This window comes from Trichomycterus rosablanca, chromosome 2, assembly GCF_030014385.1.
Source record: "Trichomycterus rosablanca isolate fTriRos1 chromosome 2, fTriRos1.hap1, whole genome shotgun sequence".
NCBI lineage: Eukaryota > Metazoa > Chordata > Actinopteri > Siluriformes > Trichomycteridae > Trichomycterus > Trichomycterus rosablanca.
In genome coordinates this window covers 9,414,671-9,441,377 of record NC_085989.1, presented here as the reverse complement: position 1 = coordinate 9,441,377, position 26,707 = coordinate 9,414,671, and the positions used below count along the sequence as shown (strand labels likewise).

The window sequence follows — 26,707 nt, the reverse complement described above, 5'->3', positions numbered from 1 at the left end:
AATAAAAATGACTCAGTATTTCTTACATTTGATAAAAACGTAGCTAGTTATGTGAGGCACAACTTTTTTTGAGAGGAGTTGTGCCGCACTGAATGCTGGGATTGCTTTCATGACTGAGGAGCTCCCTTATTCGGTCAGAATATCAGTCAGAATAAGGTGTCTCAAGGCGCTAGGTTTCAAGACAGACCCATGGTGTTATGTGAACCTACATTTTCGGGGAGACACTTCGGGGGAGACGCATGTCAGTGCTTCCAAACTCATATAAATAAGTTCACGGGTGTGCAAAGATTCTCCACTGTGTCTGTGGGAGTTTGTGCTCATTCTTTTGTGAGCAGCTGTGAGTTCAGGAAATAATGATAGATGTGAATGCCTGTTTCAACCAATATGGTAAACTTGTTTTATTAAAGTGTTAGAAACTGTTATAAGAATTATTTCCATGAAAATTATATTAAAAAGGAGCAGTATCGAGTAAAAAGTAACTCATTTAAAATGTACTCAGAGTAAACGTTACTTTTTTTAACAGGAGAGGGTGACGAGTGGATATAAATCTCACAATAGTTGTATTTTATTCAAATATAATAGAAAAAACATGTTCATACAACATTTAAAACATTTAGGGATGTGTAATGTGTCGAAAGGAACCGAGTCGTGCCTTTGGGAGTCGTTATATATATATATATATATATATATATATATTTTTTTTTTTTTTTTTATTAAATTTTTTTTTTTTTTTTTTTTTTTTTTTTTTTTTTTTTTTTGTGTGCGCAGTTCTTATCGACGGTAATCCACCCATTCCGCTTAGCAGAAACAAACACAGACACATCTCTGCACAAGAGAGGATTTTTCTGAAACCGAGCGGAATGTAATGCAATGAAATGTAAGCCCAGTTTGGCTACAAGTTATACAACAGATGATTTATTGCAATTATTTTAAACTATTTTTGTTATTAAAATATACTTGTTGTCAATTTGTATACTTTTGACGACAATCTTTTTATCTCATTTAAGTGTTGTTTGAATTAGATGATTGTTCATCATTGATATTAATATCGGGGCTGTATTATAGTTACAGTAGCGCCTCTCGCTGCCTGAACAAAAGAATGAAGAGCCATTTTTTTGAACGGCTCTTTAAAAGGAACCGAGCCAAAAGATCCGACTCCCCATCTCAGAATTCACTGCAGCAGTTTCCCAGACGCGATTTATTTAGCGTTTATTTTACTCAGTAACTGATGTTATTTAAAATGTAGCGAATTACAATTCTTAATACAAAACATACTTAAGTAAATGTTAAATTACTGGCTGTAAAATCTACTTTAAAAAGTACAAGTACACAAAAAAAACTACTCAATTACAGTAACGCGAGTAAATGTAATTCCTTACTTTCCACCTCTGGGAATAAGGTAAGCACATAGATATTAATATTTATTTTAATTATATTTGCCTACCAAACAAGAACATTTAAAACATTTGGTGACCTTATTACGGTATATAAAAATCCTCGAATTAAAGTAACATTTTCCACAACCTGCATGAAAAGCCGTATCCTGAAATGCTTCAATTAGTGTAAATAGTGCACTATATAGGGTTTACGTGACTGTTCAGTGTAGTCAGTTGGAAGCTATTTAGGACTGAGCCACAGTGTAACGCGCTGAGATGGTTGTTATGGCCACTGAGACGCTTGCAGGCTAACGAATCTCTGAGGAAATTTAACTCTTAAATACGCAAATAAATACAAAATAAAGTTTTACAAATACAAAATAAATCATATTATTAGCATTTTAAACTCATTATCGTCGTTTTTTGTTTTCAGTGTTGCAAGTCTGAAGCTTATTAGTGTGAACGCCTCGGTTAGCTAGCTAGTCTGTTCTTAATTTGTCTTTATAGTAAATACAAGTCCGTATATATTCATATTTTCAAAATGAAGAAGAGAATGGAGAAAAGCAGCAAGGAGAGAGGAAGCTCTGGGGTTGAAGAAGAGCCTTTAAAAACTGCAGGTTGGTTATTTAACTCTATTTGAGCTCTAACACATGACTGTTCACAGTTGTATATATGATGATATATGTATGATACAATATATGTTTGTGCATCTCTGGTCAAATGACATTTTGTTGACACTTCATACTCCATGGTGTCCACATACTTTTGGCTATATTGTGCATTGATAATCTCTGGAAGTCCATGTTTGCAGACCAGTTGCTCTTGGATAGATCCGCCACCAAGCCAAGATTCTTCAATTCTGCCGCTCAGGTGGCGCAGCGGTAAAAACACACGCTGGAATTAGAACTGGATCTCAAATACATCGTATCGAATCTCAGCTCTGCCTGCCGGCTATAAGGCTGAACGATTGGCCTGTTGTTCAGATATGGGCGGGACTAAGCCGGATGGGGTCTCTCTCTCGTGACTGGTGCAATTACGACCTCTGCTGGCTGATTGATGGCGCCTGCACAGAGATGAGAAAAGAGTGCTGTCAGGGTGTGTCTCTCCGTACACAACGCTGAGCTGCACTGCACTCGTCAAAGTGTAGGTGATGAGATGCATACGGCATGCTGCCCACGTGTCGGAGGTAGCGTGGGTTAGCTTCGTTCCCCTCAATCAGAGCAGAGATCGGCATTGGTGGAGAGAAAGGATGACGCAGTCGGGCAATTGGACGCGCTAAAAGGGAGAAAAAGGGAAGAAAATGCATAAACAAACAAAAAAAGAAGATTCCTCAATTTTGAGATAATGGCTCTCAATGTGGTTCGGTGAAGTCTTAGAGTCTTAGACAAGCCAAGCCATTGGAATGCCTTTTAGGCTTTTAACAATTTTCCTGGATATTTTGTGTACTTTTTCTGTTAGTAAATAATTGGAACACCTCTTTGTCCAAGAAAGAAAGAGGTGGCATGGGTAGCTCAGTGGGTAAGGTACTGGGCTACTAATCAAAAGGTTGCTGGTTCAAATCCCACCACCACCAAGTTGCAACTGATGGGGCCCTGAATAAGGCCCTCAACCCACAGTTCCTTAAATTGTATTTGGTATTTAGTCACAATTGTATGGCACTTTAGATAATGGTGTCTGCTCTATGCCGTAAATATAAGTGTGCGCTGAATCCAAAATAGACATACAGCAACTTGTATGATTAATTTTGTAGTGTGGAAACTTTTTTTGTGGACACCTAACCATAAGCTTGTTGGACAACCATTTGTGACTAAGCCTTTAGAATCACATTCATTCAAAAGAGCTTTTGTGAGGTCTGACACTGGCATTAGACAATAAGGCCTTTTTTCAACATCAGTATTCAAATTAGTGGGCTTAATGTCAGGGCTCTGTGCAAACCACTGAAGAGTGCCTGTGTGCACTGGGCCAATGTAATGCTGGAACAGAAAAAGGCATTGTAGGCATTATAGGTACACTACATGGACAAATATATATATATATACAGTGTATCACAGAAGTGAGTACACCCCTCACATTTCTGCAGATATTTAAGTATATCTTTTCATGGGACAACACTGACAAAATGACACTTTGACACAATGAAAAGTAGTCTGTGTGCAGCTTAAATAACAGTGTAAATTTATTCTTCCCTCAAAATAACTCAATATACAGCCATTAATGTCTAAACCACCGGCAACAAAAGTGAATACACCCCTTAGTGAAAGTTCCTGAAGTGTCAATATTTTGTGTGGCCACCATTATTTCCCAGAACTGCCTTAACTCTCCTGGGCATGGAGTTTACCAGAGCTTCACAGGTTGCCACTGGAATGCTTTTCCACTCCTCCATGACGACATCACGGAGCTGGCGGATATTCGAGACTTTGCACTCCTCCACCTTCCGCTTGAGGATGCCCCAAAGATGTTCTATTGGGTTTAGGTCTGGAGACATGCTTGGCCAGTCCATCACCTTTACCCTCAGCCTCTTCAATAAAGCAGTGGTCGTGTTAGAGGTGTGTTTGGGGTCATTATCATGCTGGAACACTGCCCTGCGACCCAGTTTCCGGAGGGAGGGGATCATGCTCTGCTTCAGTATTTCACAGAACATATTGGAGTTCATGTGTCCCTCAATGAAATGTAACTCCCCAACACCTGCTGCACTCATGAAGCCCCAGACCATGGCATTCCCACCACCATGCTTGACTGTAGGCATGACACACTTATCTTTGTACTCCTCACCTGATTGCCGCCACACATGCTTGAGACCATCTGAACCAAACAAATTAATCTTGGTCTCATCAGACCATAGGACATGGTTCCAGTAATCCATGTCCTTTGTTGACATGTCTTCAGCAAACTGTTTGCGGGCTTTCTTGTGTAGAGACTTCAGAAGAGGCTTCCTTCTGGGGTGACAGCCATGCAGACCAATTTGATGTAGTGTGCGGCGTATGGTCTGAGCACTGACAGGCTGACCGCCCGCCTTTTCAATCTCTGCAGCAATGCTGACAGCACTCCTGCGCCTATCTTTCAAAGACAGCAGTTGGATGTGACGCTGAGCACGTGCACTCAGCTTCTTTGGACGACCAACGCGAGGTCTGTTCTGAGTGGACCCTGCTCTTTTAAAACGCTGGATGATCTTGGCCACTGTGCTGCAGCTCAGTTTCAGGGTGTTGGCAATCTTCTTGTAGACTTGGCCATCTTCATGTAGCGCAACAATTAGTCTTTTAAGATCCTCAGAGAGTTCTATGCCATGAGGTGCCATGTTGGAACTTTCAGTGACCAGTATGAGAGAGTGTGAGAGCTGTACTACTAAATTGAACACACCTGCTCCCTATGAACACCTGAGACCTAGTAACACTAACAAATCACATGACATTTTGGAGGGAAAATGACAAGCAGTGCTCAATTTGGACATTTAGGGGTGTAGTCTCTTAGGGGTGTACTCACTTTTGTTGCCGGTGGTTTAGACATTAATGGCTGTATATTGAGTTATTTTGAGGGAAGAATAAATTTACACTGTTATATAAGCTGCACACAGACTACTTTTCATTGTGTCAAAGTGTCATTTTGTCAGTGTTGTCCCATGAAAAGATATACTTAAATATCTGCAGAAATGTGAGGGGTGTACTCACTTTTGTGATACACTGTATATACTGTATGTACGTATATATATACAGGGAAATTTTATTCCTCCAACTTTCCACGAACAGTTTAGTGAAGGCAGTTTCCTGGTCCAGCATGACTGTGCCCTTGTGTACTAAGCAAGGTCTATAAAGACATAAAGAAAAGATTGATTTAAAGAAACTCCAGTGGTCTACACAGAACCCTGACCTCAAGTCCACTGAACAGCTTTGAAATGAACTGGAATATCAACTGATGCTTTCTTGATCAGCATCAGTGCCCAGCTATATAAATGCTCATTTGACTGAATGGGCACAAATTCCCACTTACATACTTTAAAGACTTGTGAGAATCCTTCTCAGAAGAGTGGCTGTTGTTATAGCTGAAAACAGTACATATAGATCAATCTGTTTTAATACCATCTGTTTATAAAATTGAATGTCCAGCAAGATTATGGTTTTCCAAATCCATTTAGCAATATTGTGCAGAAGACATTGCTTTCATCCATGTCTTTTACTGTCTATCATTTAGGACTGAACACACAAGACAAACTCCCAATCCTTACCATAGGTAAATAGACAATTTTCTTCCAGTTCTTGTGTTTTTTTGCCATATTTCTGTGTTGTCTTGCTTGACATTGACTGTTTAGCTATGTTTCTGTGACTCTTGACAGATAAATTCCAGTGCTGTGGCAATATAGAGGTGGAATTTCCAGAGCTGTGTACCTTAGCTGGCATTAGAGAAATCCCTGCTGTTAAACAACGAACAACAGAATCATCTTCCACAGAGCAAGCAAATGGTATTAATGACCTTTTGGAATAAATAAAGGTTCAAACTTAGAAAGCATCATGTTTGATATCAATAGCTTTACTTACCATATAGAAGCACTTTGTAGTTCTACAATTTTTGACTGTAGTCCATCTGTTTCTCTACATACTTTTTTAGTGTGTGCTGTGCTGGTATGAGTGGATCAGACACAGCAGCGCTGCTGGAGTTTTTAAATACCGTGTCCACTCACTGTCCACTCTATTAGACACTCCTACCTAGCTGGTCCAACTTGTAGATGTAAAGTCAGAGACGATCGCTCATCTATTGCTGCTGTTTGAGTTGGTCATCTTCTAGACCTTCATGAGTGGTCACAGGACGCAGCCTATGGGGTGCTGTTGGCTGGCTATTTTGGTTAGTGGACTATTCTCAGTCCAGCAGTGACAGCAAAACTTCATGAGCGTTGCTGTGTCTTATCCACTTATACCAGCACAACACACACCAACACAGTGCTGAGAATGATCCACCACCTAAATAATACCTGCTCTGTGGTGGTCCTGGGAGAGTCCTGACCATTGAAGAACACCACGAAAGGGGGCTAACAAAGCATGCAGAGAAACAGATGGACTACAGTCAGTAATTGTAGAACTACAAATTGCTTCTATATGGTAAGTGAAGCTGAGAAAATGAACAGTGAGTGTAGAAACAAGGAGGTGGTTTTAATGTTATGACTGATCAGTGTATATACTATTTATTTCATCTTAAGCAGTTAACAACATGGGCATACTTACCGGCTACAAATAGCAAAGGAAGTTGATAAATAGATAAATGGGATAAATACAGAATACTTGATAAAATACTGCATAAGTACTCTGTCACGACCAGATGACTTACTGAACCAAAAACCTTCACGCATTACATTGTTGGGTTCTTATTTATTTTTTTTATTAATTATTATATTTATTATTGCTGTGTAAAACATATAATTTTCATATGTCTATTATTAGAAGGTAGCCAACCCCAAACCTTCTCTAAAAGGTCTATGACTACTTGGTCTTCTAAACCCTGCCTTCAAATAGAGATCGAAAACGAGGACCATCGAAGTATAAAAAGAGTCAGAATATCTGGTAAGGCAGCATGTTTCTACTCAACGTTTTTACTGTGCACTTCAAATACAGCTGTGTTATTATATAATAATAACTGGAATATAATATCATTATTATTACTAAGTACTGTCAAGTCGATTCCTGACATTCTGTTTGGGTCTTCAGGCTTCTTACAGGCGTATTCATTACCAGTTCCTCCAACTGTATCACCCATCTTGCTGGTTGTCCTCTTCCTCTTTTACCTTCAACTCCTCTAAACATAACTGTCTTTTCCATTAATTGGTTCTTCTCATAATGCGACCAAAATAAGAGAGCTGCAGTTTGGTTGTCTGTGCTTCGAGTGAGAGGTTGGGTTGAATTTGGTCAAGGTTCCATTTGTTTGTCTTATTTGTCGTCCATGGTACTCTCAGAAGTCTTCACCAACTCCAAAGTACAAAATCATCAATATTCTTCTTGTATTTTTTTATTGTTAAGCTTTTACATTCATAAAGAACTACAGGGAAGACCATAGTCTGGACAGTTCTGAGCTTTGTTTGAAGATACAAATCTTTATATCTAAAGACCTTTTTCAGTTCCTTCATTTTTACTCTGCCAAGTGTCAGTCTGTGTTATATTTCCTGACCTCTGGATTATTTTCTGTTAATAACTGAAGAATACACTGTCCACCACTTGATCGTCTCCATCAGTGGTAAAGTTAATCTTGTTTGCATGACTTCATGTAGAGCTAAAGTCCAATCTTTTCACTCTTGTTCTTTCTTTCTTTAATTAGGCCGTCAGGTTTTTTAAAAATAATTTTCTGTAACAAGTGCTGTGTCATCTGCATATCGAAGGTTAGGATGTTTCCTTCACCAATCTTGAATCCTTGATCATCTTCCTTCTCTTATTATATGTTCAGTGTACAAGCATGTACAACATGGATGGTGACAGAATGCAGCTTTGTCTGACTACTTTGCCAATATAGAATCACTCAGTTTGTCCATTTCCTGTCATGACAGGGGCTTGTGGCTTGTTGATCAGTCAGACGACGTATACTATCAAACTGCTTGTTGGATTCCTAGTCCTGTTATCAATGATATTTGATAATTGTGACAGACAAAACGTACAGGATTCAGAAACTCTTCATATTGTACATCTTTGCAATGTACCCATCCAAAAAATCTGCACTCAGATATACAGAGGATTCAAAAAGTATTCACACCCCATTTTACCCATCATTCTACTCTTAATCCCCCACAGGACAAAGGGGAAATATGTTTTTAGATTTTTAAAAATCGAAATAATTTATTCACAAATGTATTCAGACCCTTTATTCAATACTGTTGTAGAAGCCCTTTGGCAGCAATTACAGCCACAAGTTTTCTTGGACATGTCTCCACAAGTTTTACACTCTTGGATTTGGGCAGTTTCTTCCACTCTTCATTAGAGATCCTCTCAAATGTTGTTAGATTTGATAATGACTATCCTAACCACAATGTGAAGTGTCAAACACTTTACTTTTGTGAATAAGAGATTTATTTTTTATGGCAATTAGGTGGAGATTAATGTATAGAAAATAATTATAGAGTAAAAAACAAAGTGTGCAAAAAGTCAAACCCTATTAATGTCAATCCCTGTGATGTGTGATGTTATCTAGGATGGAGGGTGGATGAAGCGATGACCCAGGTGTTGGGTAAAGTTTTACCATCTCTCCCTGATCTGCAAAGTCTAGAGTGAGTATTCAGTTATATGCATGTATTTTTTAGGTTTGGAAAAATAATACTTGATGTGTTTTATAGGATGTGGCAGGCTGGACTGACTGACTGCATTTTGACTACATTGATGAGCACAGTTTCTTTATGCACAAATCTCAGGTAACTACAAAAGAAGAATGTTTACTGTGTATTAGTTTGTTGAACCTTGTATTCTCCAGTCAATCCTGTTTAACTCAGGTTAAGATTAGTTTATTGTTTTTACACAGCATGTGAACAAGTGTACAGTATAACCAAAGTTATTTAAACTTAGTTATAACAGTGATACTAGGATACGTTCTGCAAATATGTGATACCATGTTCCTATAGCTTATAAGTTTATCAGATTTATATCAAAGAAATAGGACATGTCATATGCACAGTCTGTAGATCCTCTTACTGTAGTGTCCAGTTTGTCTTCTATTGGCCAGGCGAAATGGGGTCTGTTTTTCTTCACCACATATCCACAAGCTACACTGAGGTGTCCTATAAGAATTGAAGTAAATTGAGGGAAATTTTTTTACATGTCCATGATTCAATAGCTTTTAGCATATGTGTATACAATTAAAATTTCAGTACCACTGCACCACCCCACCTTTATCTTGCCCTGGTTATTCCCATGAATATTGGTGTTTTCTCTAGAAACTCTGGTTTTTACACATCTCCCAAGAACAGGGAGAAAGTTGGTTGGCTACTTTAAATTGTCCCTGAGTGTGAGTAAAAAGGAAATGGGTTAGATTGACACCCTGACCCTGAGTTTAATCAGGGATTAAGCAGTTAGTGAAAATAAATAAACAAAAATATTTTACTTGATTGTGATTATGGGTGATTAGGTGTAGACTGATGGGTAGAAATGGTCTGAATACTTTCTGATCCACTGAATTAATTGGCGATGATTATTTATATACACTAAGTTTGGGATAAATAGTTTTTAAAGCATTGTATACAATTACATTTTATACATTTATTATGTGTTGGCTTCATTAGCACCAACTAAAAACTTGAAACATCTATTGGTCTGCATAAAACTTTTGCAATTTATGTTTTTTTCTTTATTTCTGTGACAGGAAAGTCCTTTTGGAGGGAAACCCTCTTCCAGAACAGAGTTATCATGTCCTAATAGCAGAGAACAGTATGTAAGTTTCTCTCACATACTTTTGGACAGACATAATAAAGTTAAATGTTAAAGAGAGGCATGTGAAAGCATTTTGCATGATGTAGAATTTCTGTATTGTTTTCTACCTTGGTACTGCTAGGATAACTCACCTGTCATTGAGAAACAACCGTATAGGGGAGGAGGGGGCACGTCTGATTGGTTCAGCGCTTTCCACTGCCTGCTCCGCCAACAAAAATCTGCTGTCACTCAACATGGCCTTCAACTCTATTGGTGATGCAGGTGCCATCCATATTGCACAGGTGCTGACATTATTGACATTTACAATGCAGCAGTGGTCACGCGGTGGCGCAGCTTTCCACAGTGCTTTCCAATAATCACATTATAACGATACCGTGGGTCTTGAAGTCCTGGGTTTGAATCTTGTTTCCAATCATGTTCTTCCTGTGACCTCCCAAAACATGTAGAAGGTGAATTAATAAGGTTTCAGTAAGTGAATGTATGAGTGTCACCCTGTGGTGGATTGTGGCCCTACAAAGGTGTACCCTGACCAGGAATCAAAGGTTGGTAAAATAAATTAAAACACTGGACAAAAGGCAGGAACACAGCCTGGAAAGGATGCCAGTCCACTACAGGGTGACACAAACTCACACATTTACTTACTTAGTCACATCTATGGGGCAGTTTAAAGCATCCAATCCACTCTCTTTGTTTTCTCACGGACAGTAAGTTACCCAAGATGGAGATCAAACCCAGATCCTCAGGTCTCATGTTGCTATGCAGCACTCACTCTACCAGATGTCCCACCTGACCTCATGGTTGAATGCTTACCTAAATTGTTTACCTGCATATATTAAATTCAGATGTGAATAGTCGCAGTGTGGACAGTTTATTTACGCCCTATTTTTAGATTGCATGTATGGAGTTGTAGATGTGATTTTAAGCCCATATTTGGTACATCTAAGTGGGTATTTAAGATCATAAATTGTGAGTGTGTCTTTAAGTCCTCAATTTATCACACCTAGCGTATTTAAAATGGATCAGGACAAAGCAGTATGTAACAGTATGACGCTAACATACCACTTGAGAGTTTTTGACACAGAAAGTCTTTATGGACCAGGTGTGGCACCTACACGGACAACGACTGGCTCGTCTGTTGGGTTGGATGCGGGAGGGGATTTCTCATAACTGATACAATTACGACCTCTGCTGGCTGATGCGTGATTCTTCGTACACGAGGCCGAGTCCCATATGAACTCGCCTCATTCAGGTGGTACAGTCGGCTACTTCACATGTGTTGGAGGGGACGTGTGTCAGTCACAGCTCTCCTCGATCAGGAGTGGAGGTCAGCAGCAGTAGAGCTGAAACTAAATGCAATCGTGTAATTGGACACGATGGGGAGAAAGATTGGAGGAAAATTGGGGAAAAATGCAAAAATATAGACACAGTTTTAATAGCAATTTCTACTGTCTACTCAACCTGTCGGAATGAGTGGTGGAGAAATACAGAGGGCATAGCATAATCCTCTAAAAATATTTGCTTGTAAGAAATTTTATTAGTCTGTTTACACTTAATTTGTCTACTGAGTGTTAACTGAGCCATTTAAAATTAATTAACCATTTAAAGCTTACCACTACATTTAAACTTGTCTTCTAATGGCCTGATTGTCATGCTTACCTTTTTCTTTATTGTTTTTTTTTACAGGGGTTGCGTTTTAATCGCACATTAATGCATCTATCCCTGGCGAGCAATCACATAAGCGATGCAGGTGCATCCTGTTTGGCTGAGGTACAAGTTTATACCACAGGTTTCCATTAGGGTTTAGTTTTGGGTCTTGATTCTTTGATCATTAAACCATTTTTGTGGATTTTTACATTTGTTTTGGATTGACCTGCTGTAAACCCAGTTTTAGCATCCTAAAGGCCTTTAGGTCTTCAGTATGCTTTTTGCAAGGCAAGCCTTACGTCCTTCTTGGTTATTAGTTGTCTTGCAATGTATACGATTTTTGCCCTCTGTTTTATTAATAGTGAAATCATGCACACTTACCATATAGGGTGGATGAGACCTGCAGTTTCTTAGATGTTTGGTTTTTTTTTGTGTACTTTCCGGAGCAGTCATCAGTGCATATTCAACACAGTTTCAAATTTTTTTCCATTTTCAAAAAATGGTTCTCGCTGTGGTTCACCAGAGTCTTAGAAATGGCTTTGGAACCCTTTTTGGACTTTTTATATCAAAACATTTCCTTTTTTCAGCTATATTAACAGGGCTAGTAATAAGTGCTTTGTGTAACTAGTCTAACTGAAACCAATTTTTTAGTTTGGTTAATTGGTTTGATTGACTAAAGACGTAAAGAATTTCCACCAAGGGGCAGTTTTTTTTTTTTACTTTTTTAGTTGGCTCAGGTTGTCTTTGTCTTATATAAAACTTTTCTTTAAGAGCAATGTGCAAAAGTAGAAGTAATCAGGTATTATTCCTTTTTTCTAGGTTTTTGGCCCATTTGCTCTAACACATGAAGAAATAGTTGAGAGGAGAAGGCAGCTAATAAAAAGGAACCAGCAGGTAACAACACATACTTAAGTTTCTGTTATGACATGTTTCTGTTATATCATGCTACAGTTTCTGATATGTCCTGTTTCTGTTGTCATGCTATATTTTATTTTATGTACTATGCTTATGTTGTATTTTCTCCAAAGCCAAAGTCTCTTCTGCAAGGGCGGCTTGTTCCTTAGGGCGAAGAAATTTTTCTATCACATTCAACCAGTGTGACAGTCTGTCTTGCCTCTGAATATCGTAGTCCAATCAGCGTCGAGTTGTGTTCCGTACAGTACCGCCCCTTTTCGGTGATTTCAGTCTGATTAAAAATCGCCCGGATTGCTCTGATAGACTCTCATATTAAGGCACTTTTTTTGCAAACTGTAGGCGCTGCAATACAATCAGTATGGGTTCCGGGAGGGCTCGCACTTACGTGCTTGCATCACACGTAACCTGGTGTAGCGATAATTGGAGCAGCTAGCGATCTCGTCACCATGACTACCATTACCTCAGGATCTGCTGCTCTTAAAATAAAATGCTATCTGATGAAGACTGTTAGTGTGAAGGCTTTACTTAATTTTATGATTAATGGTAAAGCTGGTCTCATGTTTAAAGTAATTTGTGAGGGCAAACAGAATTTGTGAGGGCAAACAGAGGGCAAACAGAAAACAGATGACTTAAGACGTTAATTATTTAAGCTTTAATTTACCCATTGAACGGGTCACCTTGGCCATCATCGCAACCATTGCCCCCCCCCCCCCGAGAGATTTGGCAGGAGCCGCCACTGCTTTTCTGTTTCTTCAGTAATTGTAATCTACCTATTAAGTGCCATTAATTTCTCTTTTATTACTTCTCTTTATCATTTCATAGCCAGTTAAAGAAGATTCTACATGTGAGCAGCTTCCCTCCATTCCCAGTAACTCATCACTGGAACACATCAGTAAAGGAACTAAAAGTAACACCAAGAAAAAGGTAGAGTAGTCATTATTATTTCTCAGTCACTTCCTTCAAGTTTTGATATACACTGATCAGCCATAACGTTAAAACCACCACCTTGTTTCTACACTCACTGACCATTTTATCAGCTCCACTTATCATATAGGAGAACTTTGTAGTTTTACAATTACTGACTGTAGTCCATCTGTTTCTCTGCATACATTTTTAGCCTGCATTCACCCTGATCTTCAATGGTCAGTACCCCCACAGTACCACTACAGAGTAGGTATTATTTAGGTGGTGGATCGTTCTCAGCACTGCAGTGACACTGACATGGTGGTGTGTTAGTGTGTGTTGTGCTGGTATGAGTGGATCACACACAGCAATGCTGCTGGAGTTTTTAAATACTGTGTCCACTCACCGTCCACTCTATTAGACACTCCTACCTAGTTGGTCTACCTTGTAGATGTAAAGTCAGAGACGATTTATAAATAAATGCCAGTGGTTTTAGAATGGAATGTCCATCATGCTTATATAGGTGTGAATGGTCAGGTCCATCTATATCGTCATACATTTTCTATAAAGTTAGGCAAAGTTACCTGACTCCAGTAAAGGAAATATCAAATAACGTCTTGAATTTGTTTTGTTTTTGTGTGTGTGTGTGTGTGTGTGTGTGTGTGTGTAGGATGCCCCTAAAAAAGATGAGAAGCTTCCAGCCAGTCAAAAAGTGGCAACATTGGGAAAGAAAGAGGACCCTAAACTAGTGAAGAAAAGTAGGAAAACTTTAATACATAATCATTTATAACTATTAAATATCAATTATACAATACTTATATACTATACGATAAACTACGATGAATCAGCACCCAAAGCAAGAATTATACCCCTAGACCAACAAGATACATGAGGTGTTCGAACATTCTCACCAGCCATCTGCTGTATACAAATAGTGAAGCTTTTATAAATGTCATAGTATAGAATCAATTTGCAGTTGAGCAATTTTTGCCAAGTTTCTTCCTAAGGGTTTAGTGGATAGGTGTCAATATGTGTAATAACCACTAGATGGCGACAAAACATCATCAACAAATGTATGAGTATTTAACTGACTATTTAAATTTTTAACTGAATATTTAAATTATTAAATAGTAAAGTGACGTGACAATATTGCACAATGAGGCCAATATAGCCATTCTGATTCTGATATATATATATATACACATATACACCGATCAGCCATAACATTAAAACCACCTCCTTGTTTCTACACTCACTGTCTTGTCCATTTTATCAGCTCCACTTACCATATAACTTTGTAGTTCTACAATTACTGACTGTAGTCCATCTGTTTCTCTGCATGCTTTTTTAACCTGCTTTTACCCTGTTCTTCAATGGTCAGGACTCTCCCAGGACCACCACAGAGTAGGTATTATTTGGGTGGTGGATCATTCTCAGCACTGCAGTGACACTGACATGGTGGTGTTGTGTTAGTGTGTGTTGTTCTGGTATGAGGGGATAAGACACAGCAGCGCTGCTGGAGTTTTTATATAACGTGGGCCAGTGATAGCTCAGTGGTTAATGTACTGGACTAGTAAACAGAAGGTTGCCGGTTCAAGCCCAAGTTGCCACTGTTGGGTCCCTGAGCAAGGTCCTTAACCCTCAATTGCTCGCTTTGGATAAAAGTGTCTGCTAAATGCTGAACATGTAAAATAATGTGTCCACTCTATTAGACACTCCTGCCTAGTTGATGTAAATGTACATTTACATTTGTCGTAGATGTAAAGTCAGAGACGATCGCTCATCTATTGCTGCTGTTTGAGTCGGTCATCTTCTAGACCTTTATCAGTGGTCACAGGACGCTGCCCACGGGGCGCTGTTGACTGGATATTTTTGGTTAGTGGACTATTCTCAGTCCGGCAGTGACAATGAGGTGTTTAAAAACTCCAGCAGCGCTGCTGTGTCTTATCCACTCATACCAGCACAACACACACTAACACACCACCACATAAAAAGTATGTACAGTAGAGTCAGTTTTCTTCATAATTGTCCTAATGATTTAGAGGTTGGGAAACACTGCGTGCAACAACCGCTAGATGGCGACAGAGTTTCGTTAAATAAATCAAGTGTATCTAACTGACCTGGCAACGTGGCAAATAAACTGCTGTCACAACTGAATCACTGCAGATCATGTTACTAGAATGTTAGTCAAGAAATAAGTGGGCTCGTCCGGGATTTGAACCCGGGACCTCTCGCACCCAAAGCGAGAATCATACCCCTAGACCAACGAGCCTCTTAAATGGTATTGATGTTCAAACTTTTTTGCCAGTCCCCTGCTGATCATTTTTGATAGTTTTCTTGACGACTGTCCTAAGGATTTAGCAGTTAGAAAGCACTGCGTGCAAGAACCGCTAGATGGCGACAAAGTTTCGTTAAAAATCAAGTGTATTTAACTGACCTGGCAACGTGGCAATTTTTTTATCTAACATATATTCACTGTTTCTATCTGGCTCGTTGGCCTAGGGCAGGGGTCAGCAACCTTTAACACCCAAAGAGCCATTTGGACCCGGTTTTCATGGAAAAGAAAACACTGGGAGCCGCAAATACTTCTTGACATCTAAAATGAAGATAACACTGTATATATTGTTTTTTTACTTTTACGCTTTGTATAAACTATAGTGTGAAGTGCTACAGAGAAAATTAAATTTTATTTATGTAATGAACACATTTTGAACTCTGGTCTCTTTCAAATGAATTAAAAAGCTGAACTTTAATTATCCATGTAGCAAACTAAATGCCGTGAACCGTCATCCTTATATCGCCTTTGGGCTTTCGGAGCGTGTAGCGGAGGCTTGACCTGAATTAAAAAACTTAATTGGAAAAAAAAGACTATGCCACTAAACAATGAAAAATAAATATTTGCAAAATATCTGCATAAATATCTCGATAAATGCACGGCGCTTTGGCGGGTATACCGACTTCCGAGTGTGTGACGGTTATTTTGAGCAACGAAAAATAATAAAATATAATTTTATTTTAATATTTAAGATCACAATAATCTTCCAATTTAGAACTACAATTTAAGAAAAGAACTAACACAAATAAAATACACTTCAATTAAATACTTAAAATTTATTTTCCCAAGCCACGCGGAGCCGCAGTATAAGGATGAACGAGCCGCATGCGGCTCTGCAGCCACGGGCTGCCGACCCCTGGTCTAGGGTTCTCGCTTAGGGTACGAGAGGTCCCGGGTTCAAATCCCGGATGAGCCCACTTGTATGATTGTTTTCTTAAATAAATATTTTTTGCAATGCAATGTTGGTGTTTTGTAGAGAACGATAAGGTCAGAAATACTGTAAAACTTGTGTGTGTGCCGATGTATTCTGATAGAAACTATATTATCCCCCTCACCAAACTCATTGCAAGTCGCAACCGACTGATCCAGATATTCAACATGCTGGATATCTCTCCTCAGCCGCTCGGATCGAGTTGTTGAGTAGTTCACACATAGCGACTGAGAGCCGTTTAGATCGCTGAGCGAGCAACATCTAATGTAATAACAGCAATAACCACTAGATGGCGACAAAGTATCGGGAACAAATTTATGAGCATTTAACTGCCCAGAAAACGTGGCAAATTTTCAGTTCAACATAGTTTTTAAACATGTTTTTGTGTGGCTCGTTGGTCTAGGGGTATGATTCTCGCTTAGGGTGCGAGAGGTCCCGGGTTCAAATCCCGGACGAGCCCTCCTTTTGGTTTTTACCTCAATATCGCTTGATTTTGACAGAAAATGGATTTACCATTGTCATAAGAAGCTGTTGATAATACACAATTGCTTAACATGGCACTTTATGATGAAACTAACAAGTTCAGCTGCTCATCCGAACTTTGCACCTCATTGGACTACCTGAGGGATATTACTAACATGTAGGTGAAGAAAACCTGCGGGCTCGTCCGGGATTTGAACCCGGGACCTCTCGCACCCAAAGCGAGAATCATACAGTCTAGGGAGACCAGGGGTGTCAAACTCATTTTCACCGAGGGCCACATCAGCATTATTGTGGCCCTCAAAGGGCCGATTGTAACGTATCCTGCTGTGATGGCAGTCTGTTGTTTTTCTTGGAGGCTGAATTCTGCATATATATTGTCCTCCTTTACCACAGACACGGCCTCATAACACAAGAGACGCACCGGTTTCTCTTCCTGAAGCACAATCTTGTTTTCATTTTCATTAAATTTCCTCCTTCTGCTTAATTTTCTTAATTATCTTCTTGTACATTTTGGGATTATGTGTAAATATTTCTTAACATCATCTACTGGTGGGATGCGATCACTTTGCAGGTCACAAAATCAGCATTTATGTAGGATTTTACAGTGTATTTTAAGACAATCATTCTGCCCTCACTAATAGTTTATCCCCCTTGCTCAGCTAGACAGACAGACAGACACAGACAGACAGACAGCTCCCTTCAGAATACAGTCGGTTTTATTTGCTTCCCAGCTGTGTGATACACTGTGTGCACCAGAATGAAGTAAAAAATACAAACAATAAAGACAATAAAGAACTTAATACAGTACAAGCACACAGCTGTAGTCAAGTGTTACATCTGGTACAATATGAGATTTAACCAAACGTAGAATAGCGCTAACAAGTTAGCATTTTGTGTAAAGATTCTAATTGCTATAGTAACGGTAACAATTGTATTTAATTACGGTAAATTTGTAACTAAAACGCTGTGATATACTCACTAAACATTTACTAACAACTGAGAATATAAACGCCACTACTTACAGACGATGCTTTGGTATTATATTGCAAGATAATTATTTATATTTATTTATTATTGTTTACATTACTGACTACGCTACCCCGCATTATTTTGCCGTAAAAGTCACATGGCTTCTCAGCAAAGGTCAAAGTTAGTTGCCATGACTACGATGTCACCGGTTGTCTCTTAAAGGCGCAGGAGCGCATTAAATTATAACTGCGTCTCTGTAACGACTCGAACCATCACAACAATCATACAGTCGTTTAAGCTCTCGCGGGCCACATAAAATGACGTGGCGGGCCGGATCTGGCCCGCGGGCCGTGAGTTTGACACCCCTGCCCTAGACCAACGAGCTCATTGTTTCTACACTCACTGTCCATTTTATCAGCTCCACTTACCATATAGAAGCACTTTGTAGTTCTACAATTACTGACTGTAGTCCATCTGTTTCTCTGCATGCTTTGTTAACCCCCTTTCATGCTGTTCTTCAATGGTCAGGACTCTCCCAGGACCACCACAGAGCAGGTATTATTTGGGTGGTGGATCATTCTCAGCACAGCAGTGACACTGACATGGTGGTGGTGTGTTAGTGTGTGTTGTGCTGGTATGAACGGATAAGACACAGCAGCGCTGCTGGAGTTTATAAACACCTCACTGTCCCTGCTGGACTGAGAATAGTCCACCAACCAAAAAAATATAGAGCCAACAGCGCCCCGTGGGCAGCGTCCTTTGACCACTAATGAAGGTCTAGAAGATGACCAACTCAAACAGCAGCAATAGATGAGCGATCGTCTCCGACTTTACATCTACAAGGTGGACCAACTATGTAGGAGTGTCTAATAGAGTGGACACAGGATTTAAAAACTCCAGCAGGGCTGCTGTGTCTGATCCACTCATACCAGCACAACACACACTAACACACCAACAACATGTCACCAAGTGCTTCTATATGGTAAGTGGAGCTAATAAAATGGACAGTGAGTGTAGAAACAATGAGGTGGTTTTAATGTTATGGCTGATCGGTGTAATGTCTGATGCCTGTTGTTTAGCATTATAGGGATCCATAATTGTATTAGCAACCAACTGGCAAATGCTCCTGATTGCTCCATGTATTATTATATTTATTATATTTTATTATATTAATTTTATAGTGTAACCACCCTTCCTCAGACATAGCCAGTCATGTCTGTGTGGACGTCCGATTGGCCAGTTGCACAGTGGGCAGCAGCAGTTCCCTAGTATATCTTACCACTGCAACACTTGGGTGCTCTTAGCACTCTCATATTAATAATTTCATATTTTAATAAATGTACACTTGTTCGTCCGCTAACTGTAGACTAGTTTCAGATATACCACCTACAGCAGATAGAACTGCCCAATACCGCTGAGATCCAGGGTTCGAATTGTGACAATGCACTTTGCCTGTCAAGCATCTACACAGATATGATTGACGACTTCTGGGAGGGGGTGGCTGAACAGCCTAGAAATTAAGAGGTGCACTTTTCAGTGCGCTCCCAGTGCCGGTCACAAACTCGGATAGAAACTATATTATCCCCCTCACCAAACTCATTGCAAGTCGCAACCGACTGATCCAGATATTCAACATGCTGGATATCTCTCCTCAGCCGCTCGGATCGAGTCGAGCGAGACTAGTGGCTCGGAGGTTACGTGGTACAGAGCGAGGTTTCCTAAGAGATACAGCAGAATATGCACAGGAAAGATACTGTACAGCACTATTCCTTGTTCCATATCTTGCTGACTACACTAAATGGAACATAACTTGATTCAAGGAGGTGGTTTTAATGTTATGGCTAAGAGGTGTATGTGGCTCGTTGGTCTAGGGGTATGATTCTCGCTTCGGGTGCGAGAGGGCCCGGGTTCAAATCCCGGACGAGCCCTTCTTTTGGTTTTTACCTCAATTTTGCTGCATTAATTGTGACAGAAAACAAATTTACCATTGTCATAGGAAGCTGTTTATTATACACAATTGCTTAACATTGCACTTCATGATGAATCTACTAAGTCCAGCTGCTCATCCAAACTTTGCACCTCAGTGGACTACTTAAGGATTGTTATTAACATATAGGTGAAGAAAACCAGCGGGCTCGTCCGGGATTTGAACCCGGGACCTCTCGCACCCAAAGCGAGAATCATACCCCTAGACCAACGAGCCACATACACCACTTAGCCATAACATTAAAACCACCTCCTTGTTTCTACACTCACTGTCCATTTTATCAGCTCCACTTACCATATAGAAGCACTTTGTAGTTCCCAGTGCCGGTCACAAACTCGGATAACAATAACAAGAGTTGCGTCAGGAAAGGTATTCGGCACAAAAAGCCAATCAGGTATGCTGACCAGAATGAACCACTGTGGTGACTCCTAAATATTGGAGCAACAAAAGAAAAAAAACGAAATACGTAACAAATTTTTGGGAAAATTTCTCCTTGCCAACTGTTAATGGTAGTAAGATACAGTATAAGATAAGATAAGATAAGATAAGATTCCTTTATTAATCCCCATGGGGAAATTCGAATGTTACAGCAGCTCCAGTACAGTGTAAGTACAGTAAGTAGAATAAATAAATGTAGAGTAGAATAAAATTTAAAAAAATTATACAAAAATTACTATTATACAACAGTGTGGTAATTACAACAGTATAAAAAAAGCACTATATATACTATATGTAAATATATACATATGTGTGAATAATGAATTATAGAGTCCAGTGCTGGGAAACAAGGGAAGGGGAGATCTTGATACTACCTCCAGACTGTCCAGCTGTAGACCCACAACAGAACCGGCTTTCCTGACCAGATTATTTAGTTTATTGGCATCTCCAGCCTTGATGCCACCACCCCAGCACACCACCGCAAAATAGAGGGCGCTGGCAACCACAGACTGATAAAAAGTTTTCAGCAGTCTGTTGCACACATTGAAAGCCTCAGCCTCAGGATCCTCAGCCTCCTCAGAAAAAACAGTCTACTCTGTCCTTTCCTATAGATGGCATCAGTGTTATGTGTCCAGTCCAGTTTGTTGTTTAAATGTACCCCAAGGTACTTGTAGGAGTCCACATTCTCCACCTCCTTTCCATGGATGAAAACCGGAACAGGGGTGCTTCTGTTCTTCTGGTAATCTACCACAATCTCTTTAGTCTTGCTGATGTTGAGCTTCAGGTGATTTTCACTGCACCATGTAGTGAAGCTCTCGATCAGTCCTCTGCACTCCTCCTCGTTGTCTCTGGTGATACATCCAACAATGGAGGAGTCATCGGAAAACTTCTGAAGGTGGCAGGAACCAGAGTTAAATCGGAAGTCCGAGGTGTATACCGTGAAGAGGAATGGTGCTAGTACAGTTCCTTGGGGTGCACCAGTGTTGCAAATCACAGACTCAGAAACACAGCCACCCACTCTGACATATTGTGGCCGGCCTGTGAGGTAGTCTGTAATCCATGATGTGGTATCGGGGTGCAGGTGCATCTCCAGCAGCTTCTCACTCAGTAGGCAGGGCTGGATGGTATTGAAGGCACTAGAGAAGTCAAAGAACATAATTCTCACAGTGCTTCCCTGCTTGTCCAAGTGAGAAAGGGCCTTGTGTGTCATAAAGATGATCGCATCATCCACCCCGATGCATGGCCGGTATGCAAACTGCAGTGGGTCCAGGAAATCTGTCAGCTGAGACCTCAGGTGCCATAGAACCAGTCTCTCAAAGGTCTTCATGACATGTGATGTCAGAGCCACAGGTCTGTAGTCATTGAGATCGCTGGGACGATTCTTTTTCGGCACCGGAATGATGCAGGAGGTCTTCCACAGTGTAGGCACCTTCTTCAGTCTCACAGAGAGATTAAAGAGGTGCTGTAGGGGAGTATATTATGCTTGTGGGTGGTGGTACAGGAAACATTGCACTCTGGAAGCAAATGTGACATTCTGGAAGCAAATGTGAAACAGTCAGGTAAAGCCTCCAAGTAAAGAGAAATGAGCAGCATGACATACCTGTAGGTGGTCTATGGATAGTAATTTAGTGTTGTGAAAAATGTACGTTTATCCAAACCGCCATAGGTTTTAATGTTGCGACAATTTTACAAAGGCCCAAATCTACAGTATACAATCTATACAATCTTGAGGGGCCCAAAAGCCCCACCAATGCCTGTAACTGTATGTGTTTAATATATTATTTTGCCAAGCTGTATTTTGTTACAACATCTAATTTTTTTTGCTGTTAATCCCAGACTCAGATACTAAGCTGCCACAAACCCAAGGAGGAAAATCAGAAGGGAAAGACAAGCAACCTTCAGCACCTGAACACCAGGTAAGGAGTAAAAGAGCAAAAAAGATCACACATACAAGCACAATAATTCCAAAAAAGGGGGACTGTCCATTTTTCTTTCCAAAACATGGAGATGAAGAAAAAGTCAATCTTAATTATAAAAACCCCATTTCATTTGTAAAATGCACTAAAAATAAGAATCTGAGATTTATTATTTCATTTGAATTCTGACAAACGTAGGAAGAAAATACTTAATATGGACAAATTTAGAAATGTAATTTTAGGATGGGGCAAAATAAGAGTAAAATGTAAAATGTAATCACTGACATCCCTACTAAGGACACAAAGTTTTAAACAGAAGCATTAAACAGAAGAATCACATGGGTGATACAAGTAAATCAGCACTGAATAGTTCTGCCATCATAATAATGAACGGATACTGACCTGCAACTACTATAGTTACTTTCTATTTTCCCAGCCAAGTTTCCGTTATCCTGACCTTCAGTCCATATATAGAAACTGGTGCTGGTCAAGGGCCAGGAAGATAGCAAAGGACCCCAGTCATCCCAATAATGGTCTGTTATGGTCTGGGAAGCATTTTCACACCTTGAAGGCCAAAACAGAAAAAATGAGAGGGAGCTTTTTGGCCCCTTAATCAAAATAGCAGTCAGGACTAAATATTCTAAAATAGTAGTCAGGACTAAATATACTAAATATATATTTGCACGTTTGGTACACTTTAAATTGCTTCTATTTTTTTATTATATAAAGTTTCTATTTTAATTTTAAATGTTGACATTTTTTAAATAAAAATATATTTTTGGACCAATTTTGTGCTGGTTACTAATGTGGCCGAGTGGTCACAAAAGCATTTCTCTACCAGTTGTACTGTGTATGACTTTATATATGTGACAAATACATTTTGATTTGATTTGACTTTGACAGCTGCTTTACAAGTCTAAAAAAGGGGTTCAGGGGTTATGGTTTTATAGAAGAATGAATTTTAAAAATAAAGCTCTGGCTGTATGGATGTGTGTATTAGTCAGGAGACGTTGTGGAGACACACGGTCCTTTGCTGGTTCCTGGTGTACAGCATGCTGATGGGAAAGTCATTCACCCAGGAAACACAACACTGAAATCACTGAACCTGTCAGGTCAGTTATATAGAACTCATACTTCATGATATATATAAGACTTCGATGCTTTGGCAAAACATTGAAATAAACACATTGAACATTGATGTTATTCCATACTGTTCATACAGGTAACAAACTGACACAAAAGTCACTTCAGATGTTCCTGTCGGTGGTGAAGGCTCAGGGTGAAGGTCTTCTGCGTCTTTCTCTCAATGTGAGTTTTTTTTTGCAGTTTAATATATAAAACGTTCAGCAGTATTTGACACTTGTACAAATACAATTTTTACATTATTTATTTGTATATACAATATGACCAAAGTATGCGGATGTCAGACCATGGACTTGTTGGACATGCTATTCCATAACCATGGTCATGAATATGCAGTTGGCTCTCTCTTTACAGTTAGAACAGCTTTCAGTTGTGAACAGTTCCTTCAAACCAAACTTGGCAAACTATGTCTTTATTTATTTATTAACCTTGCTTTGTTCACAGATGAAACAGTCCTGCTAAAACAGGGAGTCCAATTGTTTGTTTATTGGGATTTTAATGTCATGTTTTACACTTATTACATTTATGACAGGAACGGTAGTTACTCATTACACAGGTTCATCAGTTTATTAGTTTAATATCAAAGCAGTCATGGACAGTTTTATATCTCCAATTCACCTCACTGCACATCTTTGGACTGTGGGAGGAAATCTGAGCTGCCGGAAGAAACCCATGCAGAACATGCAAACTCCACACAGAAAGGACCTGGACTGCCCCACCTGGGGATCAAACCCAGGACCTTTTTGCTGTGAGGCGACAGTGCTACCCACAAAGCCGCAATGCCGCCCTAATAATCCCATGGAACACTTTAATTTCTTAAAATAACGTTTCTTCTGTATATCCCAGCTTGTTTGGATGCTGGGGTCAGAGTGTAGGGTCAGCCAGTGTAGGTACAGCACCCTTGAACCTAGAGGGTTAAGGGTCTTGCTGAAGAGCTAAATATTGGCTGCATGGCAGAGCTAGGATACAAACCCACAATCTTCTGCTTGATATGCCAAAACCCTTATATAACTACTGTTATACGTGTACATCTGTTAGCAATGAATGAGGCTGAAGCATCTGGACTTAGAATAGAGGTGCATCCACATACTCTTGGTCACATAGTGTATGTACAGTGCAGATATAATTCATTTTCTATAAAGTATAGTGGGCCTATTAATAGCTGTCTTTACAATATTTTGCATTGGTTTGACCTTCCACTATTATTTTTCACAGAGAAACAGCTTTCCAGCAGACTGTGACACTTTCCTGGAGATACAAGACGTTATAACACTTAAGGATCCTCAAAAGAAAGCCAATCTCTCAGCTTAGAATCAAATTTAAACATTTAAAATGTTTTCCTGACTACAACCCAATGGAATAAGTTAATCTACAGAAGTGCATAATGTGCATAAGTGCTTTTGTTTGCTCGTATTTTTGCTAATTTGTGAACATACAGGCCGAGAAATCACCTTAAATTCCATTAAACTGTCATAACAATAGAGATAGATAACGTATGGGTAACCCGATCTTCATTGTTGGATTAAAAGTAGAATACATGCAGGGACATACACTGATGAGCCAACATTAGGACTAATATGCTTCCACAGGTACACAGATACTACAAGACATCTTCAGTCCTGTGGTATTGTCAAAGACGAATCTTTTCTGGAACCAATTGAACCCTCAGACACAATCAGTAAGTTTCAATAAGTTTATTTAGAAAAAGTTGATATCTCTCATCCAGATCTTTAGCTGCAGCGTTCTGTGGCCTCTCCCATGAAGGATAGTCAAACAGACCCAGAGTAGTGTGTGTGCTGAGACTTTACAGTCAACCCACCCAGAGGTCCATTTCTCATCACAACACCCAGTATTTTTCCACTGTTCCTGCAACAGAGACAGTTTGTCACGTGCGTACCTCTCTGTAATCTTTTCTACGGCCTTGGCCCAATTCATCATCATGACTAGAACTGTATGTTCAAATTTAATATTCACAGTATCTATTACTAACATATTACAAGCAGATCCTTCCATTTCTATACATTGTGATGCCATCTCTTTCATGGGTAAATGATGCAGCCATTGGTAGCAAACCTGTCGACGTATTTCCAACACTCCAGTGTCTAGGTCTGATGCCTGTGTGCCATTGTTGGTGCTAACATAAGCAATTTGACTGGCCTGTGACTACACAGCCCTATACACAGAAGGGTTTGATGGACTGTCTTTTGTGACACATTTACATTTCATCACAAGTATTAAAATGATCTGCAATTTGAAGCACTGTAGCCCTTGTGTTGGTCCGTGGACTCGCGATTTGCCCGGAGAGTAGGTAGCCAATTCTTCTCTGCTCTCTTCGTAAGCTGCTCTCTTTAAATACTCGAATATACGTACAAAACACATCTGGAATCCATTAACACTCTAGCTTCTAGCTTAGACGTCAGACCCTGTTCATAGAGAAAGAAACAGAGTCTCTCCTTTCCATAGGCTTCCCAACTTCCAGCAGATCCCTTAACACCAAACCTCTAGGAGGAATAACCTCATATCTCCTGATTAGGCCATAAAAATGGAGATGTGGAATGTTCTACAAAAGGTACACTGGCGCCATTATGGAATGTCTTCTACAGCATCGTGTTCCAGTATGGCAAATGGATAACCCATATGAAAGGATGTGAAATGTTCTAAAAAGGGGTATCTGAATAAAATATCTTGTATAAACTTCCAGACACCTCAAATGTTTTTAGAGTACACGCACAGAAAGATGCCATCTGTACACATAAAAATAACATCTTTATTTGTTAGCACGTAAGTTGTTTTCGTGTGGAGACAATATTTTTAAGCGTCTGAGCAAGCAAGGCTTAAACGTTTTGGCCCTGATGGCCTTCCATACAGATGCACTTTCTGCAACAGCCAGGCGACACTGAGAGGACTCTTTCATAATTTAATGCATTTAATACACCTGTTTATTGTATTTTTTACACAGCTTGGTAGTAACGTCTTTTCAGAAGTGTGTATAAACTCTTTTCATCCTTAAGTTGCTGTAACGTTGCAAATTCACCTTTGTGGGATAATAAAAGACTCTTATTCTATCTTATTCGTGCAGCCCAAAACTTTGCTGATCAAACCGAAAGGATATTTTAGGTAGGTTTAATTTTTTAAATCATTATATTATATTAAATTCATTTTATTTACAGTCATGAATGTGCTGGAGGTGCAGGCCCTTTTCACATTTCCGGGTTTGGAATGCGGAAGTAAAAAATAGCAGGGTAAACAGTGCAGCTTAGCCGTACCGGTTAAATGGAGC

The 26,707-nt window shown here is 39.6% G+C and overlaps 1 protein-coding gene and 4 non-coding genes across 6 annotated transcripts; 3 read left to right on the top strand and 2 right to left on the bottom strand.

Annotated features, from left to right (window-relative positions):
• Positions 1 to 1,621: 1,621 nt before the first annotated feature.
• On the top strand, positions 1,622 to 26,492 carry lrrc71 (leucine rich repeat containing 71). 2 transcript variants are annotated; one of them, XM_062990069.1, is made up of 16 exons: positions 1,622 to 1,993; positions 5,562 to 5,600; positions 5,704 to 5,829; positions 6,803 to 6,922; positions 8,535 to 8,610; positions 8,677 to 8,751; positions 9,696 to 9,764; positions 9,885 to 10,044; positions 11,447 to 11,530; positions 12,227 to 12,301; positions 13,145 to 13,246; positions 13,896 to 13,983; positions 22,205 to 22,284; positions 23,285 to 23,396; positions 23,507 to 23,592; positions 24,643 to 26,492. In XM_062990069.1, the coding sequence occupies exons 1-16, from the start codon at positions 1,918 to 1,920 to the stop codon at positions 24,736 to 24,738; spliced, it is 1,464 nt and encodes a 487-aa protein (XP_062846139.1). In that variant the 5' UTR covers positions 1,622 to 1,917; the 3' UTR covers positions 24,739 to 26,492. The 2 variants fall into 2 exon arrangements, with proteins under 2 accessions (XP_062846139.1, XP_062846140.1); XM_062990070.1 differs by lacking the exons at positions 22,205 to 22,284; positions 23,285 to 23,396; positions 23,507 to 23,592; positions 24,643 to 26,492 and adding an exon at positions 15,728 to 15,895.
• trnap-ugg (transfer RNA proline (anticodon UGG)) lies at positions 15,426 to 15,497 on the bottom strand. Its single transcript has one exon. It is a non-coding gene; the product is annotated as a tRNA-Pro (tRNA).
• On the top strand, positions 16,880 to 16,951 carry trnap-agg (transfer RNA proline (anticodon AGG)). Its single transcript has one exon. It is a non-coding gene; the product is annotated as a tRNA-Pro (tRNA).
• Positions 19,800 to 19,871, top strand: trnap-cgg (transfer RNA proline (anticodon CGG)). The gene has a single exon. It is a non-coding gene; the product is annotated as a tRNA-Pro (tRNA).
• Positions 20,075 to 20,146, bottom strand: trnap-ugg (transfer RNA proline (anticodon UGG)). The gene has a single exon. It is a non-coding gene; the product is annotated as a tRNA-Pro (tRNA).
• Positions 26,493 to 26,707: the final 215 nt, after the last annotated feature.